Genomic DNA, 21,388 nt, shown 5'->3' with positions numbered 1-21,388 from the left:
GCTGCAAAGAGGAGTCATTGTGGTGTCAGCCTCTTCCCCCAAGTAACTAGCAATAGAATGAGAGGGAATGGCCTTAAGTTGTGCTAGGGGAGGTTCAGGTTGGATATTAGGAAAGCATTCTTCTCAGAAAGAGCTGTGAGGCAGTGGCACAGGCTGCCCAAAGAGGTGGTGGAATTGCCATTCCTGGAGGCGTTCAAGAACTGTGTGTTTGTGGCACCGAGGGACATGGTTAGTGGGTGTGGTGGCAATGGGTTGGTGGTTGGGCTGGGTGATCATAGAAGTCTTTTCCAACCTTAATGATTCTATGATTTTTTGCCTGCAACGTTCCTCCTGTGCTTTGTGGAGCAGGAGGAGGAGGAGTGGGGAATCAATGGAAGACTTGAAGTTGAACCTGGGAAAACGAGTGATAGGGGAAGACATTTTTCTTTGGTTCTGTCTTTGTTCTCAACATCCTATTTCATTCTAATTGGCAGTAATTTATATTAATTTTCAACAAGTGAGTTTTGTTTTGCTTGTGGCAATAACTGGTAAGTGATCTCTCTGTGGTTGTCTAGACACATGAGCTGTTTCATCTTATTTTGTCCCCATCCTGTTGAGGACAGGCAGTGAGAGAGCAGCTGGCTGTGAGCTCCCTCCCCCAGTAAATATATGCCTTTGAAATATCTCCTGGTAATCCTAGTTTGGTGGATATGTACTCAGCTTGATTAGTTTTACTAGTTCAGATTACGTGTGCTTTGTGCCCAGTTGCTGTGTTTTCCTGTGGACAAATATTTGCCCACCTTCTAAAACTTCACAGATCTGTGATGAACTCAGAAGACACCACTGCAGGACCATTCAGGGAAGCTGCAGTTCAGTCTGCCCATTTGTAAGCTGCTTTTCTCTGGCTTCTAAATATTGCTAATTCAATTTAGAGAGGGAACAGCTTCCAAGTAGCTTTAAGGTGAAAGTTAATGATGAGATATCTTCATGCAAAGTTCAAATTGCTTGCCTATCAAGGCACAGAGATTTGTTTTGTGGGACCTTTTTATGTTTTGTACTATACTGTCTTGCAGCGCCAGGGAAGTTTATACTACTATCCGAGGGCAGGTTTATGAGTTGCCCTGGCATTTTTTTCTCCAGTACTACAGAATAATTATTTTTAAATACTTCAATATCCCCTTTAAGGCATAGGAGGATAACTCAGCTGTGAAAATGCAGTTATTCTCCAGATGATTGTAAAGAATTAGATTGCTCTTCTAGGCTTCTATATCCTCCTGAATTAATTGGTGTTTGATAATACTGCTTTCTCCTTTTCTGTCTTTCTTCTCTGTTTCCTGTTTGGCTGTTGTTTCTTTTACAAATTTCTCTCGACTCTCTTCGTGCACATACAGTATTTCTCTCCTGAATCTAATCCTTTTTCCTTATTTATATGAATAACCATTATTTATTTATCATTTCTCCCAAACCATTAAATAAGTCAGAATTATGCTATGTACAGGTAAAATAAAAATACTATATGCAATTAACTAACATTCCAAGATGATGTGGTATTGTATATGTATAATTATTCTTTGTGGATGCTAATTGAGAAGGAATAGAGCATTTTTTGATTTATATTCTTGAATTTAATAACATAAGTACATATAATACTCCAGAGTATTCTTAAATTATGTGGAGGAGACAAAGGGTTATGCCTAATCAGAAAACCTAAGCTCAGCTTTAACTTTTGGTTATTGCCATAAAATACTGTGGCAATCTTTGAGTAAAACTTAAGCTTCAGGAGCTCTGCCTTCTGTCTTAGATGAACTAGGTCAGCGTGATGCTTTATATGAACTTTTGGAGAACAAATTAAAATTTGGTTTTCCAGGCTCATGCAAGCAGCACTTTCTGACAGAAATAATCTATATGTTTCATTGTGATATGTTTTACAAGGATGAGATGTGATTTAATAAGTAAATGAACTTAGAAGAGACATAAATTTCTCCCCCTTTCTATCATGTATTTGCGTGGAAAATAGTTTGGTAACATTTTAATACTTGCTGTTATGTCTTGAATGTATGATTTGTAATACAGGAGAATTTTTTACTGACATCCTGTGTCTTCCTGTAAGCTTGTATCACTTCAGTAGATATCGGTAGTCTCTAAGAAAATAGAAGTTCCAAATTATTAAGGGAATTTCTAAAAATGACATCTTTTAGGTTGAAAATCATCTGAGGTCTTTATTTCCACCTATACACCATGGTTCAGAGGAACCTACTTGATTTCACAAACTGAAAATGTGACCTCCACTTTAGTACTTTTCATGAAATTAAATCCATGTTTCCCTTCTTTCTTTTCAAATTTGTATTGCAAGCCTGAATCCAGTTTTTCAGAGATCAGAGTGCCAGTGGTTTTCTCTTAACAGTCAACACTAATATGCTGACATATTACATGATGATGAATATAGTTTAAAAAATGAAAAGTAGAAATCTGTAATGCATCAGCAATTTTGTCTGGAAACATTAATCTTTACTTTCTGAACGCTACCAGATTTCCTGTCTTTATTTTAATTGCATGCATTGATTATGCACTTACATTCCTTTTCTAAAAGCACCAAAGTTGTGCTTTCCCACTCACAGTGTGCAACTTCTTAGTGAAATGTAGATTTTCAGATATGTATTTCCATCCATTTTTCAGAGTGAAATGCAGAGGAGTTCTCTTTGTCAATACAGTGGGGAAAAAAAAAACAAACAACAAAAAACACTTGAATAAATGCTGTACTTACTGGTATTTTTTCATATCTTAAAATTTGTTGAGGATTGCAATGGTTCGGAACTAACTTTAAGACTGTAATGATGTGAGACAACTTTGCAGCACATTTATTGCTGCATAGCACAGTGGTGATGAAATTCCTCTAGAGAAATATAAAATATAAAATGCCAAAATATTTTCTCATGTCTTTCCTTTAAATTAAATTTCATGCTGTTTTTACTTTCCTGAATTGACTCTCGGGGTGTAATGCCAAATGCTGATCGTAAGATAAAATTGTATCAATTTCTTCTTTATTTTCTTTGTCCTATCCTATTAAGAGGTCTTATTTTCAACTATCTGGGATCCTTCAGACAAAAAGAGACAAGAAAACAAAACTTCCCAGCCTTTTCAGTCTGACACAATAATGAAAAAGCTGACATTTGACTGGCACAAATTCTGAGAAAATTTTTTGGATAGGTTATAAAGTTCTTGTAATCGCTTTAGTCCATTGTGCTGTTGACAATACATGAAACATGGATGTATGTTACTAGATGTTCCTTCCTTTGATATGGATTGTTAGCCATGATGGGTTGCTATTTAACAATTCTCTGCATTTGAATGTATATTTTAAGTAGTTCTCAGTAGAAATTTAATTTAGAATAGAACAGAGTAGTTCAGTTGAAAGGAATCTACAGAGATCATTGAGTCCAACTGCCTGACTTCTTCAAGGATAACCAAAAGTTAAAAGACGTTAATGAGGGCATCATCCAAATGCATCTTGAACACTGACAAACGTGGGACATCAACCACCTCTCTAGGGCACCCAGTGCCTATCTGACCTCCCCTGGCTAAACTCTGTGCCATTCCCACCCTGCCATCAGTTCCCAGAAGCAGAGCCAGGCACCACCCTCTGCATCCTCTCCTCAGAGCCCTGCAGAGGGCAGTGAGGTCACTTCTCAACCTTCTCTTCTCCAGATGGAGCAATCTGAGTGCCTGCAGCCTCTCCTCTCAAGACATGCCTTCCAGCCCTAGTACAAGCTCTGTTGCACTCCTCTGGACAAATTTAAGTATCTTGACACCTTTTTTTTTTTTTTTTTTTTTTTTTTTTTAATACTACGGAGTCCAGAACACAATATTCAAGGTGAGTATGCGCCAACATCAAATACAGTGGGAGAATTGCCTTTTTTGACTGACTGTACTGTTTTTAATGAATCTTAAAAGGCAGTTTGCCTTCTTGGCTGCCAGGTCCACACTGGTGGATCTTGTTGAACCTGCTGTCACCCCAGGTCCCTTTTTGCTAAGCTGCTCCACAGCCGTTCATCTCCTAGTCTGTGTCTGTGTCCCTGGACAGCATTGCCCAACCCCAGGTGCAACAATTGTATTTACCCTTGCTGAAGTTCACACTACTGATAATTGTTTCACCAAGATCCCTCTGCAAGGCCTCTCCACTCTTGAGCACCTGCCCGTTTTGTATTGCTGAGGAACTTGCTAAGGTTGCATTGAACTTCTGCATTCAAATAAGGTATACAGGTTTGCTTTCAGCCAGGATACAAAACAAAACAGCGCCCTTGAAGAATTTCATTCAGTTAAAAAAAAAAAAGTGAAAATAATGTTGTCCTTTACTTGCAGCATCCGCACAGCAGAGTATGTTCATAAACCACAGCAAAACTGTAAATTGCAAAAGCAGTTGTTTCAGAAATACTTAGTAGCCTGAGGGAAAAGATGGCAGAGTTACTCAACTGCCTTCACAGAGTAAATGCATTCCATTTCAAATATTTCTAGTTAGTAAGCAAAGGAAAAAAAAAAAAAAAAAAAAAGTGGTGTGTGCTGGGCTTCTAAAGTTGGTTGAATGTCTGTGTACAAGTAGACATGGATCATTTGTAGCCTGGGGGACCTTGCCCTGGTATCCTGCTCCAGTTTCCCACTGAGTCTCTCTGTGCCCAAGCACTCAGAAGGAACACGATGTTTTGTGTGCTGTGAATCCCTTCTCACAGAGCACTAATCTCGATGTTTAGATAATCACAGACTCTGCCCCTGCAAAGAGTGACAGATTAAATGCAATTAGTGCTGTCAAATCAAGTTGCGATTTATTTATTAAATGAAAGATTTGTTCTCAGGGATAGTGGTATTGAGCATATTACATATGTTCAGTTTTCATTCGTACAATCATTTTTTAAGCATTAATTAAGGGCATTAATTAAACAATATTTGGTATGCTTTTAAAAGACTAATAACGTTTATTATTTGTTCTGCCTCTTTTTTTTTTTGCCCATGAAGTGATGGGAATTGGATGAGTTTAGTTGTTTTCTGCATTGTTGTGTTTTGTTGTGGGTTTTTTTGAAAGATAAAGTGGTATCAGTGTTGTATAAGAGTTCCAGAAGGATAATGATGTCACCTCAGTTCTTTATGTAAAGGGCTTTAGTAGAATTAGAATATTAGTTGAGTAATCTCACAAACCATTTAGAGACAGTTTACAAAATTAATTTCAAGAGGTATCTATTAATGTTTACACTGATAACTAGCTAATAAAATAATTACATATAAGTAAAATAATTATAGGTTAATTGCTATCTAGTCATCTTTTTGGTCTGTACTGTCACAACTCTTCTGATTTTGTTCTCTTTCTAGCTGGTATCAGTGACACTCAGTTTTGTCTCTGTATGTATGTCTTTGATAGCAGTCAAATTCCTCCATGTGGTTTGCTTTGGCCATTTACAGAACAGACATAGGACTTAGCACAGTAATAAGTCAGAAATTTACACGCTTATTAGTGTAAATTCAGAATTGTGTAATTTCACATAGGAGCACACTGAAAAAAAATGATGGGAAGATAAAAATGAAAGCTATAAGGAAAAAAATAACTGACATCAATGCTTTTATGATAAACATACAAATTAGACATAAGCTGGGATTGCCTGTCTTGCAGCCAGACATCCATCTAGGATAGAACCTTCTTCAGAAACATGTTATTTTTTTTCCAAAATCATTGCTCGCCATTCTTTCAGCCTGAACACCAGCTGGATAAAGATAAGGCAATTAAATGTTTTCTGGTCCATGTCTAGAATATAAAAATAGCTGTACTTGCTAGTCAGTTCAGAAGTACTTCTGGTAATGACCAGGAGGATATTCCTGATGAACAGATTCTCCTCAGTCACCCTGTTTCTTGAAGCCCATGGCTGCTCAGTCCTATAACAAAGTCAATAAATGGGTTCCATGGACTTTTCTTTCACATAGTTGTCTAATTGCCATTTGAACCCATAGCATTTTGTGGCAAGTGAAATTGTTATACTTTGTTCCACAGTAGAACTGTGCAAACGTTTGGGCTTTTGAGAGTGATCCTTTGCTAATTTTTTTTTCAAGAATTTTTCAAATAATTCTAGATAGGCTGCATTAAGCTCAAAGGAAAATAAGATATTTCAGTTCAGTGACCTGCAGGTTTTTTGGTTACAGGTAAGTTTGTTGTCACTGTAGCAATGGTATCTGCTAAAAAATTCGAAATGACTCTGTTTTTCTACATCCTTCAAGTGCAAGTTTCTTGTTCCTGTGAATTGCAGAAATTGGGGATGCATATATATGTATGTATGTATGTATGTATGTATAACTCTTTGAGAGATTTACTGAAAATTTTCTGTGAGGATTATAATGAGGTTAGAGTTTACTTTCTTGAAGCTTCTCTATGAGGGATCTCGTGATGTCTGTCATGATGTCATGTGTTTCACTGTCTGCAATTTTAGTTTTCAAATGCTTCATTGTATTTTCTCCTATATTTCATTGCATCATGCATAAAAAACTCAAGATTAACGAGGCACTTTATCAGAGATGCAACGGCATTTATTTTACAAATGGTATTAGTAATCTTGAATCTCTCCAATACATCATGAAGGTCTAAGTGCAGGGTGTACTCTGGCACAGTGCTGAGAGGTTACAGTTGACCTGTTTTGTTTTTTTTCTATCTGTGTTCAGGGAAAGCTAAGCATATGGGACATATTTGATACAAGCACTACTCCAGCAATAGCTTTCAGTGCACAACTGTTGATGTTGAGGTCTTTCAAATGAGGAGACCTTGGGAATTAAATTCTGATTTTCAACCTGATGTGTATAAGCTCAGCTTCTTCTTTCCAGGTTGTGTACTTCTTTTATGGCATCCAATTCATTTTTTTCCATCCTTTCTTGTAAGGTTATACATTCTCTAAGTTCTGTCAGTGTCTTTGCTCTCTGTTTCCTTTCTTCTTCTGATTGCTTTTCTCTCTATTACATATACCTATAGGTCTACAGGACCTACCTCAGAATTCTGCATCATTACACTTCTGGACTTTGCTTGTTGGGTTGTACATATGAGGAAGTACAATAACCTGGCTGTGCACAAGTAGAATGAGTCTGAGAAAATTGTGTTTTAACTAGAGAAGTCTGTTTTCCTCAGTGTGGAAACAAGGATAGTATTAAATTGCTAAAAAACGTTGCCAACATAACCCTTCTATTCTGTATGTACATAATCACTATAAATCACCAGTAAAGCTATTCCAACACAACATGGCCTACAAGAACTCTTTTAAAACCATCTTCTCCTACTTGCATTCAATTCTTATTGCGTGTTTTTTGTTTTTTTTTTCCTGGACTATTGCACTGCTGTTTCTAGTTTTCTGGCCATTTTGTTTTATTCCTTTTTTAAATTATGTCCTTTGCTAATGAGCATGCCTTGTTTGTTCAGATGCTTATTATATTAAATGTTAAAGTTCAATATTTCATTCTTTTTCTTATTTCTCAAATACCTTATTTAGCAGAGCTTGATAATTATTTTGAAGAGTTACTTAAAATGTGAATTTCTGTCATTTTAACTTTTGGTTCTGTAAGAACAAACACAACAGATTTAGTAGATTCTTCCATGCCATATGTTTTCAAGGACTGAATTGGTTTAGTTTGATACTTACATTTATGCTGTCAGTTTTTAGAATTGTGTTTGAAAATGAAAATGTACAAGAATGACTGTAGAATCTTTTATTCAAGCCTTATATTGGGAGGAAGAAAAGTCATGTATAATTTCTGGAAGTTGAAAACTTTGTTGTTTTTGTTTTACTTTGAATGTGCCTGTTATTTTTGCAGAAATGGAAGTCTGAATTATATTTGAGCTTTAAAATGCTTCTTCTTTTTGTTGCATAAGAAATTTAGTAGGTATGCACTTGAAAAATTCTATGTTGGCATTTTCAGTTTATGGAAATCTTAGATTTGATGACAGAGAAAAGATTGAAGGCTGCTACTTCAAGCTACCTTTTCTTTGCCATTTTATCTTACATTAGTGTATCTCAAATCTTTATTTGCATAAAGACTTAAACAGAACTCAGTATACCAGATGACCAAGTGAGCGTGTATGAAGGCATGCAGACTACTCTTAACTTTGTTTTCCTCAAAACATACAGAGGCAGCTTGGCCCAAGTTCAATCATGCCACCCAACCAGTACGCCACAGCTTGTCCCTTGTGTTGCCTGAAAACTGGGTTTGGTGGCTGACCAAAGTAGCATTTAATTTCTTAGCAGTTTTGAAATCAAATTTGTTAAAGATTTGCCTCTGGTAACTGTTGGGTTGGCTGTTCACAGCTACGCCAGCCTGACTCTTTTCCCCAATGAAAATTGAGCTCATGCAGCCACACATAACTTCATAGGGAGCTGGACTGTGTTCTCCTGCAAGCATATCTCTATGCAAAAAAAGCAGCCTTACGCTCTCTCTACTGCAGGTCACCTTTCTCCATCTCTACTCTATCAGTCTGCTTTCTTATACAAACCAATGCTTATGAGACCAGGCAGTGTAAAGTTTAAATAATGTTATCTCCATTAATTTTATTAGTATTCAACTTTATGACAGGCTTTTGTCTGGAGCAGTGGCAGTGGGGGAAATGATTTTTATGCTTAGCATACAAGAACTTTCAGTTTCTTCAGGTTATCCAAGTCAAATTATCTTACAGTTTTGGCATTTAAGGTAAAAACTTATACTTGGTCTGAGGTATATACTGTAGTGTTAAAAATGAAAAGTCAGTTGCTATAAGACAGCTGTCCAAAAAGTACCCAAAATATTATCCAAATATTGTAATAAGAATAGAAGAACTATCTGGGGAAGCTTTACTTAAGGGTAGTATTTGAAAATCACCACAGCATAATTTATATGCTTTCTATTACATAAAGACCTTTCAGCTCTTACAGATGCATTATCAGATCTCACAGCAGGACTTGGTCAACACTGTTGTCCTCTCGTATACTCGGTATATGGTCATTTGTGCTCTTATCCCAGGAAAAGGAAGAATGAGAAGAGAAACTGAGTGCAACCCATACAATCTTTAGGTTACTAGATGTTCTAGTTTCTATCAAGACTCCACAAGTTACTGTTAAGAGTTCTTTATCTACTCTCAAAATCCCTCTGTGTTGCTTACTTGATGTTAGGCACGTCACATAGCTTAAGCACTACAGTTTCCAACAGCATAATGTGTCCTCATGTCCTCCCGAGGCTATGCAGACTGACTGTGCACAAAGACTGTGATCAGCTAATAAAACCATGATGCTCTGAAACTGGGCGCTGGTAATCTTGCTAGGGTGCTATATTTACTTAGCCTATATTGGTAGCACTCTGTAAGAGGTTTAAAGTAGCTCTCAGATTCAGAGCTGGTGTTTGAATGATTGTTGTTGGGAAGCAAGAGTGAACGTTTGGATGAATAAATACTGAAAAAGGTTACTTGGTATGTTTGATGCTATGGGTGCTTCTGGGTCAGCCGATGACATTAATGCCATGGAAATTCACCACTGGTATACAAAATTTATGAAGGAGTGCCCATCTGGGCAACTTTGTTTGCATGAATTTAAGCACGTCTTGGATCTGCATGGACTTACTCCAGAAGCTAACAGCTACGTTGAACAAGTATTTCACACCTTTGACATGAATCAGGTAAGAATTCATTTTTAATTTCACGATTTTCTTATGCTGTACCACTTGATGCATTCAGCAGTATGTCTTACAGTGCTGGTAGTGCTGGCTATTCAGAGGTAATGGAAGTCAATCTGAAGATTCAACGGAAAACTACCGACAAATAAATGTGAATGTCTGGCAGATAATTTTGAATGCTTTGTTCCAAGTACTTTAGGAAGTATTACTTTTCAGAAAGGGTGGTCAGGCACTGGAATGGACTGCCCAGGAAGGTGGTGCAGTCACTGAGCCTGGGGGTGTTCAAGGAAAGGCTGGATGTTGTGTTGAGGGACATGGTTTAGTGGGAGCTATTGGGAATAGGTGAACGGTTGGACTGCATGATCTTTTAGGTCTTTTCAAACCTTGGTGATTCTATGATTCTATACAAGTATATTTTGGAAATAGCATATGTGTTATTATGTGCTGAATAACTTCTCACCATTGAAAGATGGATTTCTATTGTTTTACATGTATTTCTGTGATTTGGAGTTTATTTACATTAGTTTACTTGAAAAATATTTTTAGAGCACTAAGTCTTAGACTGGATCACTCAGTGTTACTGCTTTAAGAATGTGCAACAGAGATGCAATGGGGTTTCTTCCATCACCAGATAAAATGTTTCTATGCTCTTTTTGAGCACCTTATAATGGCTTAGACTGGTATCAGCCTATTTACCTTTTCCAAAGACACATTTGTCTAGTTTTAATCCCTCTTCCCAATTTTAACATCCCAAGTGAACCCAAGGGCTTCTAGCAGCTGTTGGTTGTGCTGTCATAATTTGTTCTTCCAACTCAAAGTTCATTGGATTCCTTCTAGCCGTGAGACCCATACGGAAAACTGTGCCTTGTTATTCCTTTCTGAGCCAAAGTGTCACTTTATTAAATACTACAAAAGAAGTGGAGAGTCATCTGTAACCCCTACAGAAGTGTTTGTCCTTGACTAAAATTACATTTAGGCTGAATTGTCAATAGTAAAACAACAATCAAAGTCAGCTTACAGCTGAAAGAAAGGATGAGCCCATTATGGTGTGAAAACTGATTACTACATAAATAAGTAAAAGCATTATTGTATCAGAAAATTGAGCCCTGACCTTCAGTTACTTTTCAGAAAACCAGAATGTGAAATAAACAGTTCTTCAAATCAGGTTTCTGTGAAGAAGATAGCATACCAGTGCAAGACCAACTAGAGGCATCAGGAAACTGGCCTCTTGGTGTGGAAAAACTGAGTGAGAGATGGTGAGAAGAAGAAAGCATCTTTTGGAATAGTTTTGCTCCAACAGATATGCTCATAAGAACTTGTCACCTCTGTTGACATTGGCCCTTATCTTTGAAAATACCCATTCTACTCAGTAAATGGTGAAACCAGTACAGGCAGTAAGTTAGGTCACAAAACTTAAAGGTACAGTTGCTCTTTACCACCTCATTTCATTCAGTTTCTCTGAATATTTGTAGCCCTTGAATTACTAAATATGATTGAAATTGTAACAGTTTTCTTCACTTGTTTATAATACTCATGGTATTGAGAATGTAATTATAAAGGATGATTGTTGTTTTTTACATACTTCAAGTATTAAAATCCAACAAATTATAGTTATGGAGAATAACTTTCCATGTCTAGGGTGATTCCATAAGAAACAAGTATTTTGGCCAAAGCAGCTAGCCACTCAGTATAAGGACAAGCCCATTTCCAGAGGAAGGCCAGAAAAACAATCCAAGGGATGGTACAGCTTCCCTTTGACAGCAGGCTGAGAGAGCTGGGCTGCTCAGCCTGGAGAAGAGAAGGCTATGGGGAGACCTAGTAGCAGCCTTTCAGTATCCATAGAGGTGTTATAAGAAAGAAGGGGACAGACTCCAATCTATGAAGGGGACAGCTTTTTAAAAGTAGGGATGTCTTTTAATTGATTGGTTGTTTTTTACAATTATGGATCACAGAATTTCCTTTACCATCCAAGTAGCTTAGCACCCAAGGAGTAGATTGCTCAAGTTAACTGGTGAATGTTAAGTTCCTTAAACTTGTCACATTATACACACATTGAAGTTTTATTGTTACCTGTTCCCATCTAGCAGTCTCTAATCCCCCATTCTTGTCAATCTATAGCTTTTTACTCACTTGGCATACTTCAATGAAATTTCAAAGAGTAGAAATTTCAACAAATTCCATCCTAAAGTTGTTTTAAAATTGGCAGCTGGGTAGCAGGGTCAACCCACAGTAATTGCCCTACTCATACAGAATTCTGCTTTTATTTGTTGTTCATAGCAGCAGCTGGCAGGAAAAATAATCAGGCAGTTATTTTCTTTTGCCTGGTGAAAATACAGAGTGGAGCTGATGCACCAGGGTTAAGAGATATAGCAGGAGTAGACAATCAACATAAATGTAGGCTTTTTTTTGCTGTTCCCAGAAGAGCTTGTTTAATTAATGTTCCATGTTAGACAGAAAAAGATGTTTCAATATTTTATCTATTTGGAAGTCTTCCCCCCATTTTGATGAAATTAAACAACAATTTGGCCTTTAGAGCTTCATGAAATCCCCTATAAAACTGCATATGCTAAGCTCTTAACTTCATTATTTAATAATAAGCTCCAGCTAAAGATCTGATCTTCATTTCCAGTTCTGCAAGATGTTTTAACAGTCTGCCATTAGCTACTGTAATCTGAGGCATAGATTTTATTGTATATTTTCTTAATTGAGCTGTTGCAGCAGAAAGGCAAGGAAAGGTTTCTCAGAAGGCAGGGTTGTCAGCACACATTTACAATAGCCGTATACCTGAGATTGTGCCATCTTTATCTTTTTGCAGTCGGGAATGTTACTAAAAATGTGACATCTACTCCCAGATAAAAGGCTGTCAAATTTTTCTCCTTAAGCAATCCATTTATGTAATGTAGTAGCTTAAGGAAATGCATTAACTGAACTCCAGTGTTTTCCAACAGTATAGCTACAAAAGATTCAGATGCATGCGACATCTAGATGAGCTGCAACTTAGTCTTAGTCTTCTCTTACGTAAAGTCTTGTGAGCATCTCAATGGAAACCCTTTATATAAGGGTAAAATCCCCCTGGAGTGCATCAAGCCCAGCGCTGCCAGCTGGGCAAAGGAAAGGGTTGTCCTGCTGTGTTCTGTGCTGTACTGCCTCACTCCCAGCACTGGGTGTAGCATTGGGTGCCACAATGTGAGAAAGACAAAGAGGGCTGCAAAAGTGGAGAAGGGTCCAGAGGGCAAAGTATATGAGGAATAGCTGAGGTCTCTGGGTGTGTTCAGAGCAGAGCAGAGGAGCTGAGGGGAGACCTGATGGCAGCTGCAGCTCCTCACAGGGAGCGGAACGGCAGTGCTGAGCTCTGCTCTGCGTGACAGCGATGGGGGGTTAAGGACACGGCCTGCACCAGAGGGCGGTGGGCATGGTCCCAAGTGCTGGAGTTCGAGGGAGATTTGGACACTGCTTTCAGACTGAGTTTGGATTTTGGTTGGTGCTGGGTGGAGCCCGGAGTTGAACTGGGTAATCTTGGTGGGGCCCTTCTAGCTTGGGTAATTCTATGTTTCTATGAGGAGCTTTCTATCCATGTGCCAGCATTTCATGAGCTTCTCTTCTGGAATTCACACTGGATCTGTTTCGTTTGATGTGATATCCGATGTAATGAATGTTTCCTGTGAAGTCATTCTACAATCTTCAGCCAATTTATATGAAACAGTGACCTGCTGGCATACCAGCCACGTGAAGAGTAATTCATAGGGGATTTTTATGGTTTGCAGTGAGCTTTCTCAGAAATGGTATCCTCATGCTGTTTTTGATCATTCTGACCATATTGATGCTTCCCTAACAGGAGTATGACTTATGTGCTATACAGTCAAAATGCATTTGTCTTCTGGATTCTGGTCTTAATGCAAAAATCCAGCTTAAGACTCCCTTCCTTGCTGAGCCAAAGGATCTTATTACAAAATGACTCAGCTCTTTGCACCTTAGGAGAACCAAGGCTCTCTGCCCTCCTCTTCAGTGGAAAATCAGCCTACCTCATTTGGTCAGCAGAAACTGTTTACTTCTTAATAGAATAAAGAAGTATGTATTTTGTCAGTTTGTGAAAGAAATTTCTTATAAATCAAAATTCTCAAGTGTCATAGCATTTAGAAATGCCAAAAGTTATTCATTATTGTTCAGACTGTCTTGCCTACTGTGATGCAATTGTACTTCAAAGTTGCAAACTGCAGGGATGGTTTGTTTGTTTCTTCTAAAATCTATATGTTACTTTTTCTTCTGCCAGAGGACCAGATTTTGTTTATTGCCATGATGGCAAAAATCACTTGCCAGATCTTTGATGTTATTTAATGCAAAAACAAATTTGCAATCTAATATCTTGCTGTATGTGTTTGGCATTTAAGAACTGAGATTCCAAGCAAATAATGGACATCAGTGTACTGCAAACTTCTCTCTGAACCCGAAATTGCTGGAGGTAGTTTTATCAACTTCCACTTTCTGATACATGCTTTAAATACTCTAGTTTGCATCACTGCATTATCTGAGATTGTGTGAACAGAACATGAGTGTTAAATGCATTACGCAAATGAAGCAATTTGATTACACTTCTGTTATTTCTGCTGTTTCAGGATTTTATAGATATATAAGGGCATATTCCTAGTTCTTTTTACCTCAAGATGATGTGGTAAGTATTTAACTCATTCTTGGGTTAGATAGGATCTAAGTCAAATTCAAAGCACGTACTTGAATTGGAGAGTCATGAAGAGTCTGCTTTCAATTAAAATGTTCCTCTCCTAAATTTCACTAGCACTGATTTATGTACTTTCATTCTCATGTGTGAATTTCACCACTTCTCTTACTGAAATAACCTGATATCTCTTGTAAGAGATTTTCAGAACATTTGTTTCTAATGCCGTTGCTATCTTCCAGTATGTTCTGTATGGTCTTTCAGTTGGATAAACACGTTCTAGCATACACTACAGTCCCAATATATATTATTAGTATTTTGCAGGATTTGTTTTTCTCCTTGTTTTCCAAAGGGCTGAAAGAGAAGCCATCCAAACAAAGCACATGGCAGCACCATTTAGCTGCTTGTGAAGCATTCAAAAGTTATCACAGCCAGAGCATTTTTAGTGCAAAGTATTGAAAGCTTTGCAAGAGTACCAAGGCTGGAAACCTGAAGCAGGTTTGTACACAACACAAGCAAAAATCTCATGTCTTCAAGACAGATGCAAGTTGAGCCCTGAGAACTAACTCACTGAGGTGTCAAGGTAGCTCTGGCAAGGGAGAAGTATATGCTTATTGACAAATCCGTCTGGTTCAGACGGATCACAGCGGATGATCCTATGGAGTTTCTATTTTTATCTAATCTAGATCTGCAGGGATCTTTGAGAGGTTTATGGTAGTTTTGCAGCTCCTAGATTGTGGTTCAATTCTAGCTGGCAACAAGCCAGAGCACACAGGAGCATTGTGCAAGTATTCACAGTGTGGTGTGGATGAAGAAGAAGAGTGGACGATGTTACAGGTGCCAAAGAATCAGCTGATGATTTTGCAGCAACAGAAAACAGTCAGTGGTTTAAGAGCTTTATGAACGACTGACCTTCTGAATTACTTGCTCTCCATGAATTTAAGACAACACATGGTTTCTGTGATACAAACCTTCGGACAAACTGATATCTTGAGCAAGTGTTTCACATTTTTTACATGGACCAGGTAAGAAACTTTCTTGGACTATTTTCATCATGAAATGCAGATATTAGTATGCACAGTAGAAGACTTTGGCCTAGTGATAACAAATAAGAAGAGACAGATAACCAGGATTCTTTTTCTCATTAATTTCCAGTAGCTCTGAAACACTGCTTAAATGGAGAAAACTTGATTTGTTGGATTCTTTCTTATGTCACTGAGGTTATTTAAGAGAAGAGCTCTTCAAAAATCTACCAAATAATATTTGATTCCTTGCAAGTAGGACTGGCCTAGAGTCTTGAAAGCATCAAATTCCCCAATTTCACTGTTGAAATGTTGTGTGAATATTTCTTTTTCATTCTTTTTTTAAAAAATTATTTTCCCCACTGTTTCCAAAGTGAAATCTCTTCAGGCTTATTCAGCTGCATATTTGGATCATTACAGTGAATCTTATTTTTTTTCTTTATTCTATTATCTAATATTATCTGTTTTTATTCTCATTTGGAAAGTTTGTGGAACAATAGTATGGAATATTTATTTCCTGGGGAAACAACAAAGAAACAAACAAATAACCAAGAAGGAATGTGCAAGTCTGATCAAGGGAGGAAGATAAACTTGAATAATTCCATAAATCAGAATTTCCAAGATGATGTTATTTCTTGTAGAAAAGACATTGAAAGAATTGAGATGTGTGGTGAAATAAAGCAGAATAAAAAATAGGATTAGACAAGAATAAAGCTGATACCAGTCTTCTAGGAGGGGAAATAAGAAAACAGTTAAATATATATATATATATTTAATACATATATCAAAAGAACAAAAACAAGGTACACATTTAAAGAGAGAGAAATAACTGTTTGAAGAGTGGGAAGAATAAATAATGTCTGATCTCTTCTTAGTGTATTAATTCAAACCCTTGTGAAACAGAAATGCAGGTTGCAGAGAAGAAGTATTGAAAACATAGTTAAAATCTTAGTGACAGACTCATTCTTCACCAGAAACAGAGCTGACACCAGAACAAAAAAAAACCAAACCATGTGGGAATAAATGTGGTAGATTCCCAAGCTGCAGTAAGAGGAAAAAGAAGAGAACAGGAATGGCATGTTAGGGTCTCACGCTACAGAGCTCACTTTTCCCCCAGGCTTAGGAGAGCACTTGGACAGGAAGTGCTCATCACTAATTTGCAACTGCTTTTTAGCAGTAGAAAAACTACTGCATTGCTAACTGCAGCCACTAGGAGATGCAAGCTAGGCTTGGGTAAGGCTTAAGGCAACAAGGAGAGCATCTCTGATAAAAGCAACGGTACCTAATTAGAGAAGACAACCTCTCCTTTTAATTAAATGTTTACTGATGTCTCTCTCTATTGGCTATATTTTCTCTCTTCTGAAATGCTTAAAAATGCTTAACTCAGTGGATTTTTTCTTTTTTTTTTTTTTTTTTTTTTTTTTTTTTTTTTTTTTTTTTGCTGGTGGGGGAAGAAAATTAAGGATGCTTTAATAGATGAAGTTCTTCCAAATAGCTGTGCTGCGTAGGCAGATAAAAAGAAGCAGCAATGATTTAGAGTTGTTTAAAGAGCTATATGTAACATTATTAACCAGAAAAAATCAATTTGTCTAAGCCAAAATCCTTTATGAAAACAGCCTGTGGCATCAAAATATAATTGGGGTTGGAGTTAATTCAGATATATAACCCTTAATACAAAGATTTTTGGAACTCTTGAAAGAAGAATTTATTAACCTAAATTGAAAATGATTTTTTTTTTTAATAAACTAATGGCAGTTACAGGTAATTGGAAACTGATATTAAATTAAATTTAATTTTTTTCCAATATCAAGTATTTGATTGGTTTTCCTCAGATTATCACCATATGACTGTTTGAGGGATTTGTGGGATCTTTTTGTTTCTTCCATTTGGAATCAGGACAATTCACACTGCTTTTCTATCTTCAATCAGAGCTTACCAGTCCTAATAGCAGTTCCTTGATGCCCTCGCAACAAGGCACAGCCCAAGCCCAAGTTTTTCCTTGTGTCTAATCTAAACCTCCTCTGATACAACTTGCGGCCAAGGGGTAATGGCCGCAAGTTGTATCAGAGGAGGTTTAGATTAGCCATAAGGAAGAACTTTTTCTCTCAGAGAGTGGTCAGGCACTGGAATGGCTGCCCAGGGAGGTGGTGGAGTCGCTGAACCTGGCAGTGTTCAAGAGGCGTCTGGATGACGTGCTGCGTGATGTGGTTTAGTGCTTGTGGTGGCAATGGTGATGAGGAGACAGTTGGACTAGATGATCTTGTAGGTCGTTTCCAACCTTGTGATTCTATGATTCTAAGCTCTTGCCAGTTCAGGAAAATCATTAAATTTGCAGTAGACTCAAAAAGAAACTCTTCCTGAACCTGTATGCAGATCTACCTTACAAGGATACCTCTATTGGCAACTAGAAACTTTAATGAAAATAAACAGCTTCATAAGGGGCCTCTTATTGTGTTAAGTGCAAATTGGAAGTCTACATAAAGTGCCAGAGTAGAATCATAGAATATCCTGAGATGAAAGGCACCCATGAGAATAGTTGAGTCCAACTCTTGGCCCCACACAGGACCACTCAAAATCCTGTATCCAAGTCACTTTAAAGACAACTGGCCTGAAAAATGGTGCCCTTGGGAATCCTGCTGGTGACTGGCTACCAGCCTGATGTAACCTCTTATCTTTCAAATGAAAACAGCTGCACTACAAATGGTTCTGCACTAAGTATGTTATATCATTATGCACGGTCTGCTGATTATTTATAGACCTTGGTGTGCTGTAGTGTGTAGCTAACCAGATCAGCAGAATTGTATCTCTTAAGTGTGTAATTTAATGACAAAAAAAGCCTAGGCTAGACTACACACAAAGTAAGCACAATTGCTTATCTCATCAGCTGTGCATGTATCATTGTGCTATTCTTACAATCTCCATGTCAGGAATAACCGTAGATATTGTAATAGTAGTATACAAAGGGATCAAACACAAAAGGCTTCTGTAGATGTACTTTTAAATGGTCACTGCCTTCTGTTTTAAACACAATCCCAAGAAATTCATTGTATGTAGGCATATAATAGAAGGCAGAGAATGAACTTTGTTAACTGACAAAATTGTACTGCTGCTTGATTGGCGTTTTCATTTAAAGAATAATCAAGTAACTACACCTATCCCTACACACTTTGATGCATACACCATAGTTTGAAACCATAGGAAACAGTGAAAACCCTTCTTTTCCTGCTCCTGATGCCAGAGTTAGCAGGAATTTAGCGAATCCTCTCCTTCCTGAAAGAGAGATTGGAGCTTATGTCCTGCTAGAAACCTGCTTCACCAGCAAAGCTTTCTTGTTTAAGAAGGAGGTGAGCAAGGGATGAGAAGTAGCTATATGCATGTGCGAAGATGGCAGTGATGGTGGAAGGTGACAGGATGGAAAAAGGGAAATATGCTCCTAACTCAGACGGCTAGACAGGGATATGAGAAATTTTGCAATGTGGCTTTCCGTGGTGCTTTGTAGGTAGCTCCCCTTTACAACCGAAACAAGCAGTGACAGATGCCTTGTGACGATAAACAGCAGCTGCAGGTGTCTATAGGCTCTCAGTAACAGTACAACATCATCTGATAGCAGCAAAGCACAAGAAGGAAAAGGAATGCAAGAAGAAAAAGAGAGGCAAAGTCCAGCAGCAAAGCCAAATCATGCGGGAGAGAGAAATGGCACTTTTCAGAACAAATGGCAGGTAAGAATTGTTGAGGAAGGAAAAGCATTGGTAAGAGCCTGAATGGATTAAAAAATCAAGACGACAAAAAAGTGAATAGGCAAAGGTGACACAACTTTTAGATAACAATGTGATTTTTATTCAAGTGCATTTAATGCTTGGTAATTGCTACTTCAAGCACTAACGGCTGTCTTTTTTTTTTTTTCTTACACTTCATATAGGTAGTATTCAGTTGAATATATCACAGACTGAAGATGTGTGACCTTGTTTCACAACACAGGGATTTAGCATCTGCTCTTTACAATTGCAATCGCCACCACTTTCGTAATACCCAAGTGAGAAAGAATGTCTTTATTGTTTTTCTGCCATTTTTCTTATCAAGGTTGTTCCTGATCATCCTGTTGTGAAGAGAAGAAGAAAAAAGAGGAGCAACCACTATTTTTAACCTATGTCAAAGGAGCTACTTTTTTTTTTTTTTTTTTTTTAATAATTTGTAAAGAAATCAAATAGCATCATCCCTTTCAAAACTGATGAGATTTAATACAATTTTCAGAGCAGGATTCATGAATCTACTTTTATCTTGTTGTATCATATTTGCCTACAGAGAGAATTTTGCTTTACCTACAGAGTGTATTTTCTGTGTGCCTTGTGTTCTTTCAGCTTTGCAGCAGTCTGTTCTGGAACCAGTAATCTTTATTATAGGACTGTCATTTTCAGTGCAAATGCATGGTCTCCCTCTTACTGGTATGTACTTCTTTCTTAAATCGTAAAACATTGTACAAGCTCCAGAAAGTTTCTTGCCATCTCCAGTGTAGATTTTAATAGATATTGAAATTTTATTTTTATAATTTAGCGTCAGTTCATTTTGACACAGATTGCTTATTTGAAATTGCTTCACTGGGCTTCCCTCATATATATATACATGGTGGACTCTATACCCATTGTTTTAGTGCTTTTGAGATGGCTTTGCTATATTAGTTTCTTCAGTTCAATTCCTTGTTGTTATGACATTTTTCCTTTTTTTCTTTTTTTCTTTGTTTATAAAAGTAGAAATGTTCCATTGCCATTGGCTTCAGGAATAGGCAATTTCTGTAGAACTTCTACTATCTCAGCACACACTTTGTGAGTTTATTAAGTGCTGTCAAACTATGCAGCAGGCTATAAATTTTTGCCTTTTTGTGCTCCATAAAACTCACTTTTTTTTTCTTTTTTTTTTTTTTTGTCAGGTGTAATATTAGCTATTATATACTGCTTCAGTCCCTCACTCGGGGTGAAGGATGCTGTGAGAGTGAATTATAAATCAGATCTCTCTTTCTTCAGGCATTTTTGCTGTCTTTTACAAATATTTTAGTTATTGTTATTAAATGAAAACAGGTAATCCTGAAAACAAATATTAAAGTAAACTTGGAATGATTTTAAAGTAACATTTCCTTACACACTTTTTATGAGAAAGTGCAAAATCTGACAAAAGTCTGATTTCTAAGGCCCTATCTTTAAGTCAATGCAGAATTCTTTCTCACGTGCCTCAGACATCATGGATATGCTTTCCTTAGACTTGTTTTGGTGTGGAAGGGTGAGAAATATGGGAGGGAGTGGAGAGGGATCAACTGATGTGGGCAGCTCCCAAGTTCTTTTTGCCTAAGTGGGATCCAGGTTTTGGAGAAGGTGACGTGAAGAGATGCCATTGATGTGAAGAAAGCTGCCATTGAATGAGAGAAGAGATGTAAGGAGAAGGACAGTGTTTAACTAATCTCATTTCATGAAGTTAGCAGCCTAAATCAAATCCCTGGTTCTGTCTTTCTGTGGTGTTTGACACAGTGGTTGGCTACTGCTTTAAGTGCAGGTTATGATGACTGAGGAAGAAAAAATGAGATTTTTGTCACTGTGCATAACCAAAAGGTTTGTCTGCTTATTTCCCTTCACCTCTCTTGTCCTTGCTTCCTTTTTCTTCCTCACCACTGCCCCACCTTACACTCATCTGCAGACAGGCAGTGGATATAAGCTATGATGTAAGCTAGGACGCTCTTCCTTCTGCAGAGAAGACCTTTTTTGTGGCATGGATGGGATCGTATTATGTCCCCTCCTTTTTTTGCCTCAGCTCAGAGACTCCAGCTCCAATATATGGTCTAAGTCCTGTATGGACTCTCCTGCTCTCTCTTATTAGTGTTCATTCAGTCTGGGGCCCTTCCCTGCACCCCCTGGCCCCACAAACTCAGCAGACCTGGATGCATCCCCACAGTCCATCCTTGGCATCATGAAGAAGCTCTAGGAATCAGAGCTGGTCTCTGGTGAAATGACTGCATTACCACCACCTAGTTTGTTGTATATGCTCTGCCTACTGAACCAACTTTGGCTGAAGTCGG

At 37.7% G+C, this 21,388-nt stretch overlaps 1 protein-coding gene across 4 annotated transcripts in view; it reads left to right on the top strand.

Annotated features, from left to right (window-relative positions):
* The window catches only part of GUCA1C (guanylate cyclase activator 1C), a 125,452-nt gene that overhangs the window by 80,453 nt on the left and 23,611 nt on the right, over positions 1 to 21,388 (top strand). Inside the window, exon 1 of one of the 4 annotated variants that reach the window (XM_048926429.1) lies at positions 9,445 to 9,636. The exons of the other annotated variants lie outside the window; for them this stretch is intronic. Coding sequence (XP_048782386.1) covers positions 9,445 to 9,636 — 192 coding nt within the window. Of the gene's footprint in view, positions 1 to 9,444; positions 9,637 to 21,388 lie in introns of those variants that run through there. 4 annotated transcript variants of the gene reach the window in all.

Source organism: Lagopus muta, chromosome 1 (assembly GCF_023343835.1).
Source record: "Lagopus muta isolate bLagMut1 chromosome 1, bLagMut1 primary, whole genome shotgun sequence".
Lineage (NCBI taxonomy): Eukaryota > Metazoa > Chordata > Aves > Galliformes > Phasianidae > Lagopus > Lagopus muta.
The sequence above is the reverse complement of the archived record's forward strand: the minus strand, read 5'-3'. Positions and strand labels throughout refer to the sequence as shown.